We start from the raw sequence: 24,151 nt of genomic DNA on the forward strand, positions 1-24,151 counted from the left end.
CATTAAACAATGTATGCAAAATATACTTAACGTTATAAAGAAAAGACTTTGAAAACAAATTTATCTAAAATTATATATTGTCATAGCTTCGAATATTTTAACTATATTAGAACAACTTCTTGTGTGTTTATATTACATATTATTAAACTAAGAGTATGCATGTTAGCTATTCATTCTGGATGTATCTATTGTATTTATTTATATTGATTATATAATAATATATAACAAAATATGGGATTTTTATGTATATTTATATATTGTGATGTTAATGCATTTTCTTATATATTTTCATATTATAAATAAATATTAAATAGTATCAATCTAGGTCGCTATCAGAACAATTATTAAAACATAATATACAAAATATAATGAAAATAATATATAATGGAAGATCTTTCATTAGTCTAGTAAATGCTATGATATACAAATCAAAATATACAATTAACTACTTATTACTAAGTATATAATATAATAATTACAAATCGAGACGATAACAAGATTTTCATACAACATAGTAATTATAAATTATATTATTATTTCATGAAATAATAATCAATGCGTCTCTCTCTAATGTTTAATTTTCAAAAAAGGAAAATTAACAACTTCTGTCTTATACATTAGTAACAAATGATTCTACGATGACCTAACTTGGATACTATAATTGTAAACAAATGTATTAATGTAGTAAAATTTTAGTAAATTAAGTCACATAGGCCGAACCTTTGAAATATATCCAATATGTAAAAATATATATATATTAGATATACTTAATCCGAAGATAAAGGAGTTCTATGAATTATTTTTATTAAATGTTTCATTTCATGATGACAAAACTTGATACATATTCAACATTATTCGATAAATAACTTGAAACTAGTGAAGCCAAAACATTTAATAAGCATAATATTATGAACACATAAGGCTCTTTTAGTATTCTATATATCTACGTTGTCTTTTATAATAACAATAATAATATCCTGGGACATTAGTCACACACGGCTATCTGATCTCAAATTAAGCAGAGCTTGTACTATGGAAACCAGACAACTGATATACTACTTTTCTTTTGTAAATACATACTTATATAGATAATTACACCCAGGCTCAGGACAAACAGACATGTTCATGCACAAAAATGTCTGTCCTGGGTGGGAATCGAATCCACAACCTTCGGTATGAAAGGCAAATATCTACCAACCACGCCAACCGGCTGCTTTTAAGATATATGAATATTGGATTTACTTCCAAGCAATTGATTCAATTAATTTATTCAATTAATGAGGTGACTAAGGTTTAGTACAAGTAAGTTTAATAACTAAGTCAAATTTTTCTACTCGCATTCTAATCTTAATGTGATTTTTAATAACAAATCAAATTAATATATCATAATATACTATTATATTGTTCATTTTATTTTATAATTCGACAAGATTTTAGTAAAACATGTCAATATGCTATTACACAAATTGAAATAAACTATACATCACTATAATATATAATATTGTGTACAAAAATTATGAACCTAACACGTCTGTAAGTTGGTTAAATAAATGGTTTTTTGAAGTCATTTAATACCACTTCTTATATTTTTAAACTTGCATTTTTTTATATTATATGTTTTTTGTCAACAAAGTTAATCATTCTTATTTATTTGTCGAGTTCACCATGTTATTTCAAATGTCTTTAAAGACATGTCGCTTTCATATCAAATATAAGCCTCACGTAATGTCTTTTAACTTCCCTGTTTATAATCGAAATATACAAAAAAAAAACATTTGGTTCTTTAACAAAAGTTAATTAAATAACTAATCAATAAATAAGATTCTTAGATTAAGAATGGAATGTTTAACTACCACATACAAATTCTAACACAACTACTGCACAAGGAGAAATCAACTGTATTACCTAGTGTGAAAGTATCATTTTGGTCGTATCTTCTCGTAGAAGAAAATTTGCGCAACGCTGTTCGTTTCTCTCAATAGTATCTTCTTCTTGATAAATTTAAACTGTTCCAAAGCGAACTCGTAGAGTTCATTCTCCATTTTCCAAATTGTCGACTGTTGTATTTTCTCTATGGTCCTTTGTGATGGGTCGATTTTTGAGCTTGTTTGCCTTAAATGCGATTTGTTGCTATTGAGATAGTGTTCCGTAGCCCCTTTGAATAAACGCGGCAAGCTCGCTTCGAGGACAGATATGAAGTCCAGCATTTCCTCAGTAACTCCCACTACCAGGTAGTGGTTCACGAGGTTGTGTTTAGCTTGCTGTAATGCCCATAAATTACCAGGTTTCCTGAAACAATTAAATTAAAACTTTGTATTTCACCCCTACAGGTGCTCATTGGTATACTTTGAGCACGATACTAAAGAGATGTTTGATTGATTTTTAATTATTATTATTTTTTTTTTTTTTTTATAGAATAGGAAGGCGGACGAGCATATGGGCCACCTGATGGTAAGTGGTCACCAACGCTCTTAGACATTGGCATTGTAAGAAATGTCAACCATCGCTTACATATCCAATGCGCCACCAACCTTGGGAACTAAGATTTTATGTCCCTTGTGCCTGTAATTACACTGGCTCACTCACCCTTCAAACCGGAACACAACAATATCAAGTATTGCTGTTTTGCGGTAGAATATCTGATGAGTGGGTGGTACCTACCCAGACGAGCTTGCACAAAGCCCTACCACCAGTAAATATACGCTATTTTAAATGACCCTTATATACTAAAATATAATTACATATATTGAATTAAAAAATAAAAAATTTGTTCATTACCAACAGTCAGCTGCATGTCCACAAAAGAACGGTACTTGAAGCCACATGTTATTGGGGTCACAGTCTGGCTGACCTTTTTCCACACACTCATCAAATGTCTGCAATTAAAAATATTTTCTAAATAAAATAATCAATACTAGACGGTGGTGCTTTAATTAGATTTAAGCATTACAAATTTATCATGTAATTCTATAGTAAATTTAAAAAATAATTTTTAATATTTTATGTGTATTTAACTAAATATATTTTATTAGTAAATTTATATTAATTTAATCTTTTCCACATGTTCATCAAATGCTTATACATACCATTTTGTCACCATGTTTTTTCCGAACTAAATGAGGACGAAAATTATCCCCATGTCTTAGAAAATAGTAATATGAAACAAGTCTATCTAATGGTTTTCTAATTAGATTAATAAATATTGGTTTCGATGATGTACCCAATCTGTAAAATGATAAAGTTTTGAATTAAAGGAACAAAAAGTAACTATCCAAAAATTTCTGTAAGCACTTTGAAACATTTCAAGCTTATTGGTACCCAGGACTTGTGAATTATCAGATATATAAGCTAGTCATAAGGCATTTAAATTACTTTCATCTCTTGATGTCTGGAATGTCAATGCAACATGGTTTTTAATGATGCATTACAATACAAAAAGCAAATTGGTATCCCTGTGAGTACTCTTTCAACATTATTCTTAATTTTATAAAAAAAAAACAGCCAATGAGTGTGTATAGTAGTAATAGTGGTTTCTTTTGCTTACAAATAAGATAACCAAAGAAGGCCCATAAAAATATATCTATATTACGATAATGCAAAATATACAGAACTTGCTTCGTGCTTTACAATGTTATAAATAACTCACTTAAAATACTATATCTAATAATAATACAGTAAGGATCTCACTGCTGCATAATTTAATGGTTATTGCATCAATACTATGTGTATAATAAGTTCAAAGGTCAGTATTTTGTTTAGATATGTGGTGTAAAATATACTTCTAATCATTTATATCGCCAGCAGTCTAATTGGTCAATGCCAATCTGAAAAACGAGTTAATAATTTAACAAACTATTGAATAAAAACATAGCTTTTCTCTTAATCAGTCTACCTATCAAAAATATCCCCAAGAAAAGAATGATGATTATGTCAGTATTTCTAATTATACTCACCTCTCAAAATTTAGGAATGCCATATGGCCATGATAAAGAGCCGGCTTCATCTCTCGCCATTTGGTTACATTCTGAGCAAACTTGTACTGATTGCTAAGGGACATTACATGCATGTTTGCAGTTATATTAATATGCAGTACTTTAAAATGATTCTTCTTACACAAATCGTAAGCTACACCAACAAAACTCGTAGATCCAGTTTTAGGCACTCTATTGTATATTACAACTAAATCATCGTCATCTTTTAGTTCGTCTCTTGGAAAAAATTGACGTGATTCTGAATGTGATTGCACTAGTTTGTACTCTGAAAAGAAAATAACACTTTATAGAGGCCGATTTCTCCATAACATGCTACGATTCATATTTTTTTATACTAACCTAGTTTGCGATAGGCTTCCTCTAATCGTGCTATTTCCGATTGAAAATATAGAACTACAATAACAATGACGCAGAGACTTGAAAATAGCCATAATTTATGAACATTCAACATATCGTCACAAAAACATACGGTACTAAAACACTGTCTACTCTACAATGATAATAGTAGTACTGACATAATTTAAATATGAGTTCATTATAAATATAAACATTCCCACTACTTGGGACACCCACACTAGAAAATAACGTAGTAGTTTTGTAGTGAAATCAGTTCGAGTCAATCGCCATGACCATGTTTGTTGACAACGTCAAATTTTATTTACTGTCATTGTCACCTAAGCTATTGTACTGACAGCTACGTTTAGTATCTACTGATTTCATAATATGTATCAAACTAGCTTTATTATAAATTTTACGCGTACCGGGTACTATAAGAGCATGATTGCACGTTTTTTTAGTACAATTGAGTAGCCATTCTTTTTCAAACTTTTCAATTCAATGCATATTTCGCATTAATCATGATTTTTAATTAAATCATTATTGCGATAGGAGTTGTAACGCGAATTCCACTCTCAAATAAAACTTCTTTATCTCCAGATGTGTGATAATTTAGCATAGCGTTTAATTCAATACTCATGAGTTGACATAATCAAATCATATGAATAAGTGGAATAGGAATTATATTCGAAAAAATATTTATACTTTTTACAATTATACCTTATACCTATACCTATAATTATGAATTTAGAATTTATAAGGAAACAATAAAAATGTAATGCTTGAATTCCGAGTGGGATAAAAATGATTAAAATATTTTTGGAATATAAGTAATAAATAGCTAAATGATTGCGTTGGCGTTATGATTTTCGTTAAAATGTATTATTTTCTTCCTAAAACAATTATTATTGAATAAGCGCATATCATTACATATTTACGATACGTTACTAATATTTACAGAAATTAATTTACTTTACATGCATTACCTTGTTAATAATAATATTCGAAGAGAGAATTGAATATTCAATATGAAATGGTTTTTGTTTAACTTTGTCATAACCTGTTTATATTTTTTTAGCTGATCGTGTTATTAATGGAGATCTTAATTTATTTATAATTTTGTGGTAATTTTAATTTAAAATATACATTTTCCTCCCATAAACAAACATATCATATAATATGTACCGAGCCTGAAAAAAAAGAATAAAGTAAGCCGCAGTTCCGAGCAAACAAATAAATAATAGTAGTTCACGCTTTAAAATAATCAATACGAGACGGTGGGCGCTTTAATTAGATTTAGGCATTACAAATTTATCGCTACAGAGTGATTTAATAATAAATTTATTAACCTTATTTAAAATTCAAATTACATAAATTATAGTACATATTATATGTCTAAGATTTTTAAAATTAGTATTTCAGAAACATTTAACTAAATATATTGGTTAAGTTTTTTGGATTTCATTTTTTAGAGGTTAATATGTTGTATATAGAATCAATATCTCTAGGTGATAGGATTTGGTGCAAGCCCGTCTTGGTAGGTACCACCCACTCATTAGGTATTCCTTCGCCAAACAGCAATATTTACAGTATTGTTGCGTTCCGGTTTGAAGGTTGAGTGAGCCAGTGTTATGAGTTACAGGCATAAGGAACATAACAGTTTTGTTCCAAAGGTTGGGCGCATTGGCGATGTAAGGAATGGTAAATATTTCTTACATCGCCAATGTCAATGGGCGATGGTGACCACTTAACACCTGATGGCCCATTTGCCCCTCCACCTACCAATAACATAAAAAAAATTCAAAGGTAACTGAAATAAAATATTTAGAAGTTTAGACAGTTTATAAAATCTTGCTTATTCATCGGAATCACCCTTGATTGAATCATTACTATCTAAACATTGAATGAAACTGTTTTAAATCCCAAGGTAATTCCATTACCTACTCGACAAAATGTAATAACATTTAGTTTTCGACGTGTCTTCATCGAGAACGCGTGAACACCGCTCGCGCAAAAAATAGCATCAGTCTATATAATCTGTGGGATCGGCCACTGACATTAATTTTCGCGCCAAAATGTGGGTCACTGCGCGCCCTATTTAATTTCTGAAATAAAAAGTTTTAATATTTATTAAATCGATTCGGAGTGATGTAATACGTGATGTCATTAATTTGGTATTTACAAATTTTGTTATATTTGAAAGTTGACCGCTTCCATTTTTTTATTTTACATAACTTACATTTTCAACACTACATTTATGGCTTCCAAAATAAAACACTAGCTTAAAAAAATAAGAATAAAAATGTATGGTTAAAAATGTCGAGCTACAAAGCAAGCAAAATAAACGTAAAATAATTATAAAATAAAAAAATAATCATTATATTTACCATCTGCTTTTCTACAGTCATGACTTTAGTGCTTTTGATATGTTGTTAAGCGTCCGTATAACTCTCAATGTTCGTATCCTGTTTCCGGTCGTTAAACACTTAAATACAAATCGCATTCAATACTTACAGCGAAATATTCTTAAATATTCTACTTAATTCGATCCGGATAAATAAAATACATATATAAAAACATATTTAAATGTCATAATCTCTTCAATCGGAACAAATATAAAAAAAACAATCAAAAATAATCATTAAAGCTTTATTGTTTTTTTTTTACAATAGATACATAGGTGTTTAAAATACAAAAAATTAGAAATAGCTTGTTAATATGAAACCGGAAGGCAACGTTAACATGTGTACTTCAAGTAGTGTCACCCCTAGTTTAAGGGATATGAGAAACGACAGGACCGAAATAGAGCTTCATAATCATTCATTGTACCATCCCTCAACGTCAAAAATTGATTGTGTCTCTGTCGAATGCCATTTGCTTAAGTAGGTACGATAGATAATGAAGGAAGTAATAGCGTGACGGTATAAGGTCCGATTTTCTATCCACCTTTCTATTTTTCTTAAGGGGAGAGAAGATCAGAAGACGTATACCCAGCAGTAGCATATTCAGTTAACTTACTTACTTTAACTTGTTAATTATTTTAATTTTTTTGTCTTTTAAATATTATTATATTGACGCGTGTCACGTCCTAAAATTACTTGATCGCGTTTTTGATAAATCGCTTTATATTCTGTTTGAATAGAATTAGTGTTCATTTAAAAAAGAAACATTTTTATAAAATCAAAAAAATAACTAAAACCAGATCAGATGTAAGAAATATTCTTTTGGAAGTAAGTCTTCTTAATTTTTTTTTTTAATTGGTATGTACGCATTTTAATTGAATGCAAGTATAAATAATCGCTTTACATTCGTTTAAATTCGTATATTATGTGTAATGATTAATTTAATGAGTTAATAGAATTGTTAGTATAGGCTTACCTATACATAGCATAAAAAAACATCAACAATGTCCTACGTCGACGACTCCTACATGACCTAAGCTAAACTTTATGATTAATAAACTGTCGAGCAACACTTATTCTTATATATATCACATTAAGGATAGTGTCTATCATGTAGCACTCCATTGACAGCGTTTCGAATTTGTTTAAAAAGTGCGCAAAAGACCCAATATATTAGGTCTTTTGCGTTACATGTTCAGAGTATCCTTCTGAATCTGAAGCGTGTACCTACATATAAAAAAGGGACCATGCTAAAACTAATGAATTAATCATCTGTTTGTTTCCCCAAATTCATTTCATCAAATTATAACCGACACAAAAAAAAAAAAACAATATTTACAAATATTTTCTCAGTCAAAACAAAGTCATATGAGAATCCTTAGTATGGCCTTTACTATTAGAACTTAACAGCAAAAAATAATCTTTTATTTTAAACCAATCGTGTTCACTGAAAGTCATCTGTCTATCCGTCCATTATCTTTCCCATCCAAAAGTTACCACATGCAAATGAAATGAAATGGGTATGTATCGGTGAATCAGTCGACCTCAGACAGCCGTTACGATAGCACGGTTATTTTTAAATCTTTTCAGATTTGTTTATTAACGAGACGCGAGTTAACAATGTTTATGTAAACAAAAATTCAGAGCGATAGTTCATAAAAATAAATTTGTAAATTTACATAAAGATAAAATTTAACATTACATTTTCTGTTAAAAATAATAAAATAATTTGTATCATATTTTTCATATCATCTCAAATTGTTACTATAAACTTAAAAATAAAACACTTAATTTAATTCGTTACAAGCGCGTTCAAAATAAAAAATTAGTAAATAAAAAATGGAAGTGGATCGTATTTTTTATATTTTCGGAAGCTTTTCGCGGAAGAGACAAGAGAGAAGAAAATCATCAGAGGCTAAGTCAATTAGCGCTGGTAATAGTCCTCTTAAATGTAAGGGTTCAAGACCTTCAAGTCAAAATGTATCCATAGCGGCTAGAACATCAGCGTATGAGAAAATCAGGCTTAAGGATTGGGAATGTGGGATATGTAGACGGGAGTTAGTGGAGCCAAGACTTCTGGGCTGTCTTCATAGCTTCTGCACGAGGTGTCTCCAAGGCTTGCACCATGAAGGCGAAACTGAGGTCTGGGAAGATATCGACGGAGGTAAATATTAGTTTCCTATATATTTGCAGCCTTCGTATAAATAAGGTCGAATCGATCTTTGTATGTTACTTGAAATCTTCTACGATTTGAAATCGATCGAAAGGTTTTCTCTATTAATAGCTGTACATAAATATAAAAAAAAATACATATAAATGTAAATAAGTAGAAATCTAGGGGATTTTTCACGTGATGGGTGTTATCTTGTGGTGTAGTGTATATTTGCCAACTGTGAATCGATTTTTGCAAATCTCATCATTTTAATTATATACTTACTCCAGAAGCAACTGATATATATGTAGGTAGCTAGTTATATAGGTAGCTACTTTTTTTTTTTTTTTTTTTTTTTTTTTTTTTTTTTTTTTTTTTTTTTTTTTTTTTTTTTTTTTTTTTATAGAAAAGGAAGGCGGACGAGCATATGGGCCACCTGATGGTAAGTGGTCACCAACGCTCTTAGACATTGGCATTGTAAGAAATGTCAACCATCGCTTACATATCCAATGCGCCACCAACCTTGGGAACTAAGATTTTATGTCCCTTGTGCCTGTAATTACACTGGCTCACTCACCCTTCAAACCGGAACACAACAATATCAAGTATTGCTGTTTTGCGGTAGAATATCTGATGAGTGGGTGGTACCTACCCAGACGAGCTTGCACAAAGCCCTACCACCAGTAAATATTATAATTACTACTGTAAATATTATAATTATTATTGTTTATTTAAAAAACAAAATCTCTTCGTTATCTGTTGCTCTTACAAACTTTCTTTGACTGTAATTAAAACTATTGAAACTTCATGGAAATATTTAAGAACTGCGTTTAAGTTGTTAATATTATTGAAAATAATTATGTATAAGCCGAGATGGCCTAGTGGTTAGAACGCGTGAATCTTAACCGATGATCGTGGATTCAAACCCAGGCAAGCACCACTGAATTTTCATGTACTTAATTTGGGTTTATAATTTATCTCGTGCTTGACGGTGAAGGAAAACATCGTGAGGAAACCTGAATTTGTCTAATTTCACTGAAATTCTGCTACATGTGTATTCCACCAACCCGCATTGTAGCAGCGTGGAGGAATAACCTTCTCCTCAAAAGGGAGAGGAGGCCTTAGCCCAGCAGTGGGACATTAACAGGCTGTTACTGTATGTATATTTATAGAATACTTAAATAAATAAGATATACATACCTGTTTTTATAAAAAAATCATAACAAAGTCTGAGCGAGACTAGCCACTTAGCTATAAATTTCTCGTTGAGGTAACTAAGAACCTATTTTCGTCTGAAATTACAAACACTTATTATTATTCAATACGAAACTATTATAATATTATTATTATTAAAAAACTTTATTGCACACTTACAAGAAAAATAAAGACAAATACAAGTAAAAAATAAGAAAAAGAAAAACAAAAGCTCAAGAAAAACCATGCGATATAAACATAATTACGAGCCCGAATATGATGCATGCAAATAATTATTAAATATGATGGTCCTTGGTTTTATCCAGGGTCACAGAGCGAAGCAATATTAATATTCCTCATTAAATGGACTATTTTACGCAAAAAGAAACATTTAAATCAAACACGTAAATCCACAATGAACGCGTTATAATATAAACTAGCTATTCTCCACGAACCCATGTTAAATTTTGATTATATATCAATCCAACCGGAATTTATAACACAAAATTCAAATCGGACCGCGGATCCGCTTTAAATAAATCACTAAAATCCATAATAGGGATCTGGTTAGATCTTTCTAACACAGACAGGCTCACCGAATACCATCTAGAACCGAAATCCAGAATCTCCACAAATAGGCAGACTGACAAATGGACTATCTGATGGTAAGAGGTGATAACCATCACCATCCATAGACTTTAGCAGTGTAAGAAATTACTTACAGTGCTCTATCAACCATGCGCCACCAACTATGGAAACTGAGATACTAGCCGTTGCCGACTCTTTTTACACCAGCAATCAAACATTTCAGACAATTTTTATATACATACTACTTGTCTTTCTTTTATTATTTTTATTTTCAACGCTATTGTAATTAAAATAAATAATTAATTATATCGATAAGAAGAATATTTGACTTACAGCCATACATGCAATTTAAGCCTTTATGATATATTATGTAATAGGAACTAATCAAAATTATCGCATAAATATCAGCGATCAAGATCAAGTTATTATGCTTATTTTATATAATATACCACCAAGGTCTTGGGCCTATATTTACATCGGCTTCACCCTTTAAACCAGAACACAACAATACTAAGTATTGCTGTTTAGCAGTGAAGTCTATGATGAGTGGGTGGTACCTACCCAGACGGAGTTGCATAACCATACCACCAAGATAAAATAATAGTAATAAAAAAATGCAAGCAAATCAAAGCAATGTATATCCAAATATAGAAAAGATACAACAAAAGCACAGCTACACGTATGATTTCAATATGCTGACCAGCATAAATATTTAAAGAAATCATAAAATATGATTATATGAGGTTTTGATAGAATTTTAAACAACAGACCATTAAATAGCTATAAAATTAAATTTATATCACGTCAATAAATACTAAAGTGACTTGTCTGTTCCTTTAACATCTGGCAACGTTATAAAAAGTTAAGTATCCGTTAATAGGTCAATTACAATGTGTGGTAACGTTGGCTATTGTGAAAAGTTTTGGTTGTTAAAAATACTGTTTCGGTAATTTTAAATGCTGTGATAAAATATTGATATCATTTGTTATAGTGTGACGTCAAAATATACTTTATACTTTTATTATATACCCCAAAGAAAAAAAGATGGTTACAGCCTAAATATGAGTAGTACACAACTTTGGCAAGCTATCTCTTCTAGGAAACCAACGGTGTAAGGAATAACCCATAGGATATGAGGTAGGTTGTGCTGTAATAATAAATCATAAAATAACATAAATCTATAATATTAGAAATATATCCTAAAATTACAAGTATATTATGTACAACAGACAATTAATACGATGATAAGTCCTCAAACAAAACGAGTACTAAATATTTATAGCCTAATATTTAAAGTATATATAATATTTAAATAATATTTAAAGCCTAAGGGTTTAAGTCACTGAAGTGTTGCGAACAATTTTTAAACAACTTTTATGTCAGAAATATGTATTAATCATTTTGCTTCAGCTTTTTAGTCAATAATCATCTTTAAACATTTAATTGTTATTAAAAAGCCCGTCCGGCCTCGCACGGGTAGATTATGGATTTACATAAAACGTTTATATTTGATATCTCTTGTTTTTTGAGCCAAGAACCTTCTCGAGCGTACGCAGAACATTCACCGAAGTTTCATCACAATCAGATTAGTGAGTTAGGAATGCATAGACATCAAACATACAATTATTCATTTTTATTTATATAGAAGATGAAATAATATCTGATGTTTCCAGTTTATAGCGTTGCTGAGGGACGATTTAACGTACTCAAAAAGTTCTGGACTACTTACAATTACATTAATGCAGCGCCGGCCCGGGGGTAGAGCGAGAGGGGCGAACGCTCTAGGCGCCAGGTGTAAGAAATTGTCAATTTCCTACAGGGGTATATAGGCGTTGCTTGATTTTTATAAATATGGTCATTATTATTTATTTATTACACTGAATGTGAAATAAAAGCGTTGACCAAAGGGCGCTACAATACAATCTCGTTCTAACCTGATCGAGGGCCAGCGCTGGCCCTTTATAAATATAGGCTGTTAGGCTGTATAATACTGTTCCTGCATTCCGTTACGACCAGGAAAATAAAAACGTAATTAATCAGTTTAAAAAAAAATGTTTGCGTGAGATATATAAAGAAGCCTCATAAGAGCATGTCTGTGACCTCCCTGTAATGGGATTATTTCAGACCCGTTTAACACAACTGTTAGGACAGATAAATCGGTCAGGGTGATCATGAATGCGATTATTTTTTACGATTCGAGAACATTCTAGAAACTATGAAAGAAATAATTAATTTGTACGAGTTTGTAATAGACTAGAAGAAATATATTTACTTCTAACGTAACGCATAATTACGATAAATGAGTTTCTCAGTGATTTAGTCTTAGAATGATTCTCTGCAGAAGTTATTTTAACTTAAAAACTCTTACATTACTAGATTGTCAGCAAATCTACACTACTTTATCTTTAATATATTTTATGTGTTTATTTGATATTAAAAATACATCCCTCTGCCGACCTCCATTTAATATTTACTTGTTTAAATATAACACAAAAAAATTAAGTCAAATAAAATTACGATAAAAAATAACGTTAAAAAACGACTGTCACCTCAGTAACGATCTAATGTATAAACGTCGACCCGGGTGGCACGATTATATTTAGAATACATTAAACGTGTTCCGGGCATCAATGGGAAGATAAATACGAGAGTAATCTCTAATCACCTTCAAACACAATACAAACTTTAAATATTTTCTATGATAATATTGTTTTTTTTTATTCATTTCTAATTATGGATTTCGAATGTATAAACATACATATATGTATTATTTTATTTATGATGATATCCTATCGTGTCGTGTGTATTTTAAGCAACAATTTCAACAGTACTTTTTGTCATTTAATTTTCATTGTCGAGCATTTACAAAAAAATAAATAATAATAAATACATAACCAAATTAATTTCTGTAAAAGTTATAGTAATCTATATTTAAACAGCCAAAGACGGTTAATATTCCGTGCTTGATAAATAAAAATTACTAATAATAATCATTATGATATAAACCAGAAAGCTGTGTTTATTTAATTCCGAGAAACACAATACACGTTCAAAGAAAGTTTGATAGATTCAAAGATAAACGGAGTTTGTTTAAGAGAATATCTGTGAGGTATTTATTTTTGAAATGTCCGATGAGCGAACGCTTTATTCGAAATCTGAAAGATAAGTAGCTTATTATAAACATAAAAACTGTTTACACAAAATCGAGAACTTCAGTTGAATCGGAGCAAGTTTCTTTGTAATACACTCAAAATAATGCTTAGATATTTCACGATCTTTATCTATTTATATCATAAGATTCTTGTTAAATAATAATGGTTCACAAATAATAGCTCTATTTGTTGTCTCACAATTTGCTTAGATTCGGTAAAATGAAGTTACTTCGCACTATTCTCCTACTCGAGGGTGGCTTATATTTACTCACTTACAAATTACAATGCTATTTGTCTTCGCCTGATTTAAGCCGTTATATTCAAGGTAGCCTAAACAACTGCGCAGGTTTTTATAATAAATAATACACTTTTTTTCTTTAGTTTTATTATTTATTGGGACGGCAGATCCGAAACGACCGGTACAGTAAGGAATTGCAACAAGGGAAAACTAAAAAATCCCGTACAATATTAATACTTATAGTAATTCGTAATAAACAATAACTTAGGTACATAACATTTTTTTTTAATAAATTTGCAATGTGTATTTTGTTTTTTTATTTTAATTTATATATTATAAAAATGGGTGTGCATAGCTTATCTAACAATTGTTACAAGTTGCATTGAGTAATAAAAAAAAGTAAAAATAGTCTTGGAAATATAACATTCTATTGATATATAATTGCAATAGCTTGTTTAAGCTACTGAAGCACAGCTGTTAATATCTAATTGTGATCCGTGAGTCAACCTTACGAGGTCGTTTTATTTAAAGACTCGCATCGGATGTAATGAGTACCTAAGTAACACTACATTTCCGTTAGCAAAATAGTAATTGCTTAAATGTGTTTTTATGCTGGCGTATATGTAGTGTGAGATTTTCAATCATCTTAAGAATAATGTTTTTCGTCAAGAAATTAAGTTCATTACAAAATATATCAAATAAAAAAAAACACCACAAAAAAGGCTTTTTTAGATGTCATGTGTTTAAATATTAAATCGTATTTATAAAAAAAAAAAAAAAACAATATAATTTTTTTGTAATTAGTTTTTTTTTCGCTATAACAAATATCTTGTATATTCGTTTCACGAATATTAAACTCACGAAACATAATTTTTCATAATTTATTTTTAAAAACTATTTCATAAATCGATTTTAAGTAACGTGTGAAGGGTTGAAGGTTGAACCCTTTAAGAAAATTTATTATAATTTTTTTTAATTACTGACTCAGAGTAAAGAATTTATATAAAAGCTACAAACAGGTAAATGAAAAAGTATAATCTATATACTTTTGTAAAAATTAACAAATTTTCCAGGGTCTGTTTACCATGATCCAGGCGGATCCGGTGGTGGTTCAGCCGGTTCTGGTTACGAAAGTGATGTTCACCACTCCGATTCAGAAACTAGTCTTGAAAAACTTCACAAATATGGAATAATTACTAGGAAGGTAATATTACTAGTATAGTATTTTAATTATGATCTGTGGTAATAGTTACATTACGCGCAATCTAAGTTGACCGATCAGTGACTTCTGTCTCATCTCTTACTCGCTAAGATTAAGGAGTACATGTAAAACAGTGAAAAATTACGTTATGAAAATCGACTATATTTTTAAAAGCACGCGTTATCCTTTAGTTCAGTCTCAAAGTGAATAATTTCACAATTATTTATTTATTATGGTTTATGTCTTATAATAGAAATAACTGACTGACTGACTGAATACAGAATAGCTCTACTAACAAATTAGAAATATTAAAATCATAATTATATTCAGAACATAATATATATATATATATATATATATATATTGGAATTCATATAAAATTAAAGTTATTTAAAGGGAAGGGAAGGGAAGGGAGTTGTCTCCTCTTATAAGGCTTGAAGGAGTTTATGGATAGCAGAATGTCATATAAACACATTTTCTGCCAATGCCAATAGTTTCCACAGCACGTAATGAGATATAATAAACGATGCATTATATATTTTAGATATCAGGAAGAAGTTGTCATTTCGTTCTGTGTCCGATATGTGGTTATGAAACTCAACTGCCCCTGGGCGGAGTGTCCGCTCTACCGCTCAACTACGTGCTGCTAAGGAAGATGGCGAACCAAGAGGGTGGTAATTCAGTGTTATGTGACCTTTGCTGCACTGATAATAAGGTACATTATTTACAACTTCGTATTTTTGTTTCCATATTATTGTTAAATCCTCAGAAGATAAGTCAATTTCAATTAGTCATATTCTTGGAGTTTTCTGTGTTTAGTTGTAATATTCAAAAACTACTCCAGATAATGAATATTTTTCATGTTTAAGTATGACTAGTAATACTTTAAAAAATATTAATATATAATAAATACATATTCACTAATGACAGATTGTCTTTAAATAATTGGAATTAGATTCCATTGTCATGTTTTTACTCATCTATTTATAAACAAAAACGTGACAACTGACAAACACTGGAAGCTCGAAATACCGAGGCACACGTGCGAGCAACTCATGCGCAGCGTATTATTGCTTTCCAAACCACGAGCGATTTCAGAAAAATGCCGTTTACAATGTTACGCGACATTGGCAGCTACATTTCATCTATTTGTAATTTAATTTCAAAGACAAATATATCTTTTCTCGTTTATTTTTATAGAGAATTTGCTTTTGTAAATTTAGATGATTGTTAGGTACAACTTGATTTAATGTAAATATGTATTAGTGCCCATTATTAGAAAAATATTTTCTTTAATTTTGCCGGTTACCTTCTATTTCTTTCACGCTACTTTCGTCGTAAGCTATTGATACTACTTAACAATAAGATGACGTTAAAATTCATAATAAGGAAAATAAAAAAAGAAAGTAATCAATGTTTTCTTTGAATACATGGTTTGTAATAAAAATAATAATGGCTAAAATGTGTCTTCTAATTAAATCAAAAACTTATTCAAGTAGTGAGTACGTCTCGTTTCATCAGTAGAAAGATATTTTTAAGTAGCTGTGCGAAGTTTGTAAGTTCGCAGTGTTATAAGGCATGTAAAGCTGTTGTTCCTGCACTGATATCTTTCGGTTACGGGCGTCGTACTGCTGAGATGGGACCCGTTGTCCTAGGTGAACGAAAAATACGGTAATGCAACGCGACGCGACTCGAAAATATTAAGTGCTCCTTGTAAGTACTTATTTGTGGTCCACGTACACCTACGTTGACGACGCGACGAAGTGCGAACTTGTTTTCAATGCCACGAGACGCAACGCTGTGTTAATTGTCTAATCTTTTCCAAATTTGTTTCTTTGTTTGAAAGTTTTTGTAGAGCTAAACCTTTCCATGTATCATGGTTAAAATAATAATGAATTGATATCGCCGCGTTTGTTACTCACAGATACGGCTTAGGACAGATATCGTCAGTCGCATTATATCGCGTCGCTATATGTATCCTGTCGCTCACCTAGGACGAAGGGTGAGAGTGAGCTACCTACGCATAATATGATATCTACTGAGCATTTTACAAGTCTTAGTCAAGAAAGAGAATAAATCATCGTCGGTAATAGTGGCCGGCATCGAACCACGTCGCTAAGCAGCCTTTTTATCTTAGCTTACTTTCTGAATAGTATTTACTAAATTTATACCACATTATATAAACTCGTTCCAATATATGGCTTATTTTAACAGGCAGAGAACCGTTGTACTCACTGCCTGGTGAGTGTGTGTATGTCGTGTGGAGATACACACACGAAACAGAAAGGAAACGCGACCCATCTTCTGCAGCCACTCGGACCAATCCTAAGGTTCTGCGGCCAACATCCCAAGGTCGAATTGAGCGTATACTGCGCTACTTGCCAACAGGTATAATTATTGTTTATGTTTTATTTTAATATATATTTTATTATTATATGCACATTATATGCACATGGAATTGGTGTTTTTGGGGGATTTTAATGCTCACCATGAATCATGGTTGAAATCCCTCAAAACTGACCATGCTGGAAGAACTGCTCATGCTTTTGCTCTCACACACGACTTGACCCAACTGGTTGATCAGCCCACCAGGATCCCAGACATTGATGGGCAAGCGCCTTCTCTACTGGATCTTCTGCTGACTTCTCACCCGGTGGAATAACAGGTTGTGGTTCAAGCTCCACTTAGTTCTTCGGATCACGGCCTTATATCTACCAAAGTGCCACAGGCCAAGCTGCCGCCATCAGCGGTATGCAAACGTCGCGTTTGGCACTATAAGTCGGCAGATTGGGACGGTATGCGCGATTACTATGCGTCAGTCCCTTGGAAGGAACGTTGCTTCAGTGGGAATGACCCGACAGCTAGTGCCGCTGCTTTTGCTGATGGGATCATGTTGGGAATGGAATACTACATTCCTAGCTCAGAACTCATCAATAGGGGTACGCGTAACCGTTGGTTCACTCGTGAATGTGCCGACGCTCTATCATCTAAGCAGGCGGCATATCGCGCGTGGATCAACGGCTGCATTAGCGGGGCATCTAACATTGACTCACTAAAAGCAAACTACAATAAAAATTCCAAGTCCTGTAGGAAGGCATACACGAGAGCGGATGCACAGCGCATTGTACAGATTGGTCATGACCTTATTTCGCATCCTAGGGGCTCCCGTAGCTTCTGGCGTCTGACCAAGTCTGTGCAAAACAATTTCTGCCAACCTTCGCTGCCATCGCTCAGAAATCCGGACGGATCGCTATCTCACAGTCCGCAGGAGAAAGCCGACCTCCTGGCTAAACTCTTTGCCGACAACTCTGTGATCGATGATTGTAGTGCGCAGCCACCAACAATACCTTCATGTGGCCACACGATGCCTGACATCAAAATCAGACAACGTGATGTGCGTGCGGAGCTGCAATCACTTGATATTCGGAAAGCTAGCGGTCCTGATGGAATACCAGCCATTGTGCTGAAGAAGTGCGCGGCGGAGCTGTCTCCTGTGTTAACGCGCCTGTTCCAACTTTCTCTCTCTTCGGCATGTGTGCCGGGGGCTTGGAGAAGAGCTAATGTGCTAGCGGTTCCCAAAAAAGGGGATCGGTCTGACCCGGCAAATTATTGGCCAATAGCTATCACCTCAGTACTTTGTAAGGTGATGGAACGGATTCTAAACAACCAACTGATCCATTACCTAGAAGATCACTGTCTAATTAATGATCGTCAGTACGGGTTTCGACCAAAACGGTCCACAGGTGATCTTCTAGCGTACGTAACACACCTCTGGGGTGAAGCTATCGACAAGCATGGAGAATCGTTGGCTGTCAGCCTCGATATCTCTAAGGCTTTCGACAGGGTCTGGCACAGAAGTCTTCTCTCCAAGCTACCGGCATATGGTCTGCCTGCTCAGCTATGCACCTGGATTGACAGCTTCCTACACAAGCGTAGCCTTCGTGTTTTAGTTGATGGTTGCGCTTCACAATTCTATGTAGTGAATGCTGGGTTCCCCCAGGGATCTGTGCTATCTCCCACACTCTTTCTTTTGCATATCAATGATATGCTCTCCCTTGGGAACATACATTGCTATGCAGATGATAGTACAGTGCATGGTGGATACCACGGACGCGCAGTGGCTGGGCGGGCGGAAACTGAGGAGAGGCGGGAGAATCTTGTCATTGAACTCGATAGGACGTTAGAGCTCATCGCCAAATGGGGTTCTGATAATCTTGTTGAGTTTAATGCCAAGAAAACATAGGTATGCGCTCTCACAGCAAAAAAGTCACCATTTTACCCTCATCCCTCCCTCTATGGCACATCGCTGATGATACAAAGCAAAATCGCCATGCTGGGGATGGACGTTCGCTGCGACCTTAGTCCAAGGGATTACATCGAGGCTATTATAAAAACAGCTTCATGGAAACTCGGAGTTCTGAACAAGGTGTGGCGTTTTTTCACGCCACAACAACTGTGCCTGTTATACAAAACACAGGTACGGTCTTGCGTTGAATATTGCTCGCACCTTTGGGGTGGCTCCGCTAAGTACCTACTGGAGGCCTTGGACCGGTTGCAGCGACGTGCAGTACGCATTATTGGCGACGTAAAGGTCACAAACACCCTTGAACCTTTACAATTGCGTCGCGAGATAGCAGCACTGAGTGCTTTCTATCGACTGTATCACGGCGAGTGCTCTGAGGAATTATTCTCTCTAATTCCTGCTTCCCCCTTCCTTAAGTCCACGCGAGCTGGTTCTCGATGTCACCGCCTAACTGTGACATCAATTCCATCGCGCACAAAGAAATTTGGCAACTCCTTTCTTTGTCGCACTACCAAAAAATGGAATTCCTTACCAGCTCACGTGTTCCCCTCCTCTTACAACCCGGGTTCCTTAAAACGAGGCGTGAAGAGGCATCTTGCGGGCCGGCAAGGCGGTGACGGCTAGTACAGAACATTCTTCCCGACTGTACTGGCCGTCGTCGCGTTTGGACTCTACTACCACATACCATCAGGTGGAGTAGAGTCATTTGCCATCCCGGACATATATAAAAAAAAATGATCTGCAGTTATATATATATATATTTAGTTATATATATATTTGTATTCAAGTATTCATGTAAAAATACTTATATATTGATAAGATCATTATTTTATTATTATTACTATGTGTCATTTGCCTTATTTCATTTAGTTCCGTATACTTCAGGTTATATGCAGGGACTGCTGCCTGATATCGCACAGCGGGCACGCCGTCGCGAGCGCGTCCCGCGCGGCGGCCGAGCGCGCGAGTGCGCTGCGCGACGCGTGCGCGCGCGCGCGGCACGTGCCGGGGAACGTGGAGCGAGCCAACAGGATCCTCGACGTGCAGGCCGCGGAGGTCGATGTGAGAACGATTCCGTAAACGAAAAGATCCTCAGCTTTACTTCGTACGATTCGTGTGTAAAAGTTACTGATTATATGAGATCGTCCTTATCGACGCCTGAACACGGATAGGAACAAGCGTCGCGAGTAGAGAACGAGATCCGCGCGTGGTCGGAGGAGTACCGGCGCGCGGTTGACGCGCACGCGCGCGCGCTGGGCGGCGCCGCCGTGCGGGCGCGCGCGCAGCAGCGCCGCCGCGCGCGCCGCCGCGCCGCGCTGCTGCAGCTGCGCGCCGCGCACGCCAGGGACGCCGTGCGCTTCGCGGAGGAGGTTCGCCCCGTCTATTCATTCGACGGTCATCTAGCAAAGTCCCCAGACCTTCTGAAGTTGCCATTTATGATAATTATCGCGCATTTCCAGCTTCTCTCCGAGGGCAAGGAGGACGAGCTTCTCTCTTTAAGCGGGCCGGTCCTGCGGCGTCTGGAGCGCCTCACGGAGCTGCAGCCGCTATCGGAGCCCCCGCGTTGCGAGTTACGGTTCGCCCCCGGAGCGCCCGCTACTGACCGGCCCACCCTCGTGGGCAGATTGTTTACGCTAGCTGCGGATCCCGATCGGTGCGTGCTGGAAACGGAAGGTATTATAGGAAAATTCGACTCGGTAGTGTTTTAATCGTATCTTCTCCTAGATTTAAAAATCCGATCTGGTGTCTTTAAGAAATTATAAATAGGTAACATTATCGAAATGTAATGAGATGGCAGCTTCAACGGGCACAATAAATAATTGTCAATTTCTGTTTCATATACTTTTTAATCTAATTTCATTTCATGTAAGTCAAAGAGAGGATTTTGTTTATTTTTGGCGATGTTGACCAGGCTTACAAGATCTTCAAGTGAATGTCCAGCATACGGTGATATTACACCTCCAGGACAGAAGTGGAGAAAAAATTTGGTACAGCGGGGAGAATGTAAGCATTTAATTCGTATAGTAAAATAGTTATTATATTATCATTTAACACAGATAATTTCCTCAAGGATATATATAATAATATAAAAGTAACGAGCTTGACTGGGTAGGCTACTTTCCACTGAACGTCACATATCCTACTGCTAAACAGCAGTACTACTATATATACGTCACGAAAGTTATCACTATTATGACAAATGGCTTTAAACTAACTTAACCACCACTGACTGACAGAATGAACTTAAAAATCTTAATGTTCTGCTCTCCTGGTACATTTTACAATTGCATTTCTAGCTGCAATTTATAAATTATTTAAAAAAAAACGCTGAAGTTGTTTGGTCAAAAACTTTTCAACACTTATTGTATCCTGGTACCTCGAATCTATCGAAAATGCGAATAAATAGCTAGTACATTTTTTAGTATTGTTCTGTTCCGATTTGAAGGGTGGGTAAGTCGGACATAACATCTTAATTCCCAGGGACCGACCCATTAATGTTAACGGGTCATATAAATGATTTTCATAAAAGAATTAAGATTGATTGATGATTTAAATTCCGTCAAGCATCACCGAGTTTTAATTTGCTAAATTTAACTTTGAAATAATTTCGTGCTTGGCGGTGGAACTGATCTAACCGACTGACCGACTCGCACTGGAACAGCAAACGGAGAACCGAGATAACATTATGAAGGATTTCGTCTCGGCTCTGTAATCGCACAGACGTGGCCATAGCTTTCGCCCTATAGACGGTCGAGTTCGTCGCCGGCAGGTGGCGGGCTACTTCCGGCGCCGCGACTCGAGCGCGCGGCCGGGCGCGGTGCGCGTGCGCGCGCGGCCCGACGGCGCGTGCGCGCTGCAGCTCGCCGCGCCCGCGCCCGGACACTACCTGCTCGCCGTCACCGTCGACAACCAGCCCATCAAGGTGCACGCGGGAACGCTTCCTATATCGACTTGACGCGATTGTTCCGCGTCCAAGGCGGCACCGACTGCTATAGAATATTCCCTAAATTATTTTATTTCTATGGAAAAATACTGTACTAATTAGTATAATACTTCCGCGTACTGAATTTATTGCTCGGAGTGTTTTTTTCTAGATGGTATATATAATTAGATTTATTATTATAATTATAATAAATAACGTCTCGGTCGCTTTCGTCGAATCCGTCCGCAGGGCAGTCCGTTCTCGTGCAGCGCGCGGGCGTGCGCGGCGCACACGGGGCGGTTCCACTGCTGCGCCTTCTGCTCGTCGGGGGGCCGCCGGGACGCCGTGTGCGCCTGCGGGGCCTCCATGGGTGCCGGGTACAAGGGTGAGTGACCCCTGCTAGGCCCTACCTATTTTTTTCTTTTGATCTTGATCGTTCTGGTAAAAATTAACAATACTTTTATTCTCCTTTATTTGGGCTCGACTTCAGAGCAAAGGAAGGGCTGCATGTGAAAAAATGGCAGTGAGCTCATTCGTAATTTATGGCTAGAGATGAACAATACATAACGGTGTTGATATTCATGAAGGATATACTTGTAAAATATTAATATCACCAAAAAAATACTTCTTTACCTCGTAGATCTAGTGAGTTGGAAAGCTATGTGTGTTAGATCCCGGGGGCCTGGATCTCGGATCGAGCTAGTCAAGTTGTAGTAAATCAATCAAGCTGGGACTGAGAATATAGAGTGCCCCTCCGTTTACGGACGCTATGCGCGACCCAGACAGCCGGGTGTGTTCGCAGGCTGCGGGCACGGGCACGCGGGCTGGCCGGGCGCGCGCCACTGGTCTTGCTGCGGCAGCACCGCGCGCGCGCCGCCCTGCCGCGCCCCCGCCGCGCGCGCGCACGCGCTCTACCAGTTCTCGCTCTGATGCCGCCGACTGCGACGACTAATATACACTGCGCACGAGCGTACTGTTTTATTTCACCCTTGTAACCATACACCCATGATATAATATATGTATGTATGTAGAAGTTGACGAGAGATAGAATATCTAAATTGTAAACAATTTTCATTGCGATTTCTAGTGGCGACCGTACACGTTTTGTATGATCGGAAACAAGCTGTCAGAAAAAAAAAGATTCCAGCTTAAAGATATTGTCTATTATATTAAACTGAATACTGAATGGGTGTAAAGAGTAACAAATGACGATTGACAAGATCGCTCTTAAACAACCGCTAACTAAAATAATATAAAACTTAATTGCTCTAGACTTGTTAGTTGGTCGCGAGCACGAGAACGGTCATCGTGGAAATCCTTGAAGGAAGATTTGTCCAGCTGATTTGCCTCCGACTGATATGATGATGATGCAAATCACAATGTTTGAGGTCCAATATTTAAGTAATCATTTGAAAGGTCAGAAATAAAAACACCTAAGTACACATAGAAAGTTTTATTAGAAACATAATTTTCATAAATCTTTTTAAAAATATACAAAATGGCTGAATTTCTGAATTTAAATCTTACCTTATCTGTGTGTATTATTATTGTTTTAATTTTCAACTAATATATCTAATTATTTTTAATTACCGATAATTAAATGTATTTATCTATAGAGCATCATTAAATATTTATTGAAAGTGTTATTATTAAATATTAAATTAATATAT

At 35.1% G+C, this 24,151-nt stretch overlaps 2 protein-coding genes across 3 annotated transcripts; one reads left to right on the forward strand and one right to left on the reverse strand.

Annotated features, from left to right (window-relative positions):
* Positions 1–398: 398 nt before the first annotated feature.
* On the reverse strand, positions 399–4,612 carry LOC126781316 (heparin sulfate O-sulfotransferase). Its single transcript, XM_050506248.1, has 5 exons — positions 4,332–4,612; positions 3,954–4,257; positions 3,087–3,225; positions 2,779–2,876; positions 399–2,289 (listed from the first exon to the last, which is right to left on the reverse strand). The coding sequence occupies exons 1-5, from the start codon at positions 4,441–4,443 to the stop codon at positions 1,920–1,922; spliced, it is 1,023 nt and encodes a 340-aa protein (XP_050362205.1). The 5' UTR covers positions 4,444–4,612; the 3' UTR covers positions 399–1,919.
* Positions 4,613–6,305: 1,693 nt separating this feature from the next.
* Positions 6,306–23,922, forward strand: LOC126781295 (tripartite motif-containing protein 45). Of its 2 annotated transcripts, XM_050506214.1 has the most exons (12): positions 6,306–6,502; positions 8,605–8,894; positions 15,128–15,258; positions 15,800–15,970; positions 17,470–17,643; positions 20,444–20,620; positions 20,731–20,928; positions 21,019–21,232; positions 21,471–21,562; positions 22,329–22,481; positions 22,731–22,866; positions 23,284–23,922. In XM_050506214.1, the coding sequence occupies exons 1-12, from the start codon at positions 6,489–6,491 to the stop codon at positions 23,409–23,411; spliced, it is 1,878 nt and encodes a 625-aa protein (XP_050362171.1). In that variant the 5' UTR covers positions 6,306–6,488; the 3' UTR covers positions 23,412–23,922. The 2 variants fall into 2 exon arrangements, with proteins under 2 accessions (XP_050362171.1, XP_050362170.1); XM_050506213.1 differs by lacking the exon at positions 6,306–6,502 and having other exon boundaries at positions 8,502–8,894.
* Positions 23,923–24,151: the final 229 nt, after the last annotated feature.

Source organism: Nymphalis io, chromosome 3, assembly GCF_905147045.1.
Source record: "Nymphalis io chromosome 3, ilAglIoxx1.1, whole genome shotgun sequence".
NCBI classification, from domain to species: Eukaryota; Metazoa; Arthropoda; class Insecta; order Lepidoptera; family Nymphalidae; genus Nymphalis; species Nymphalis io.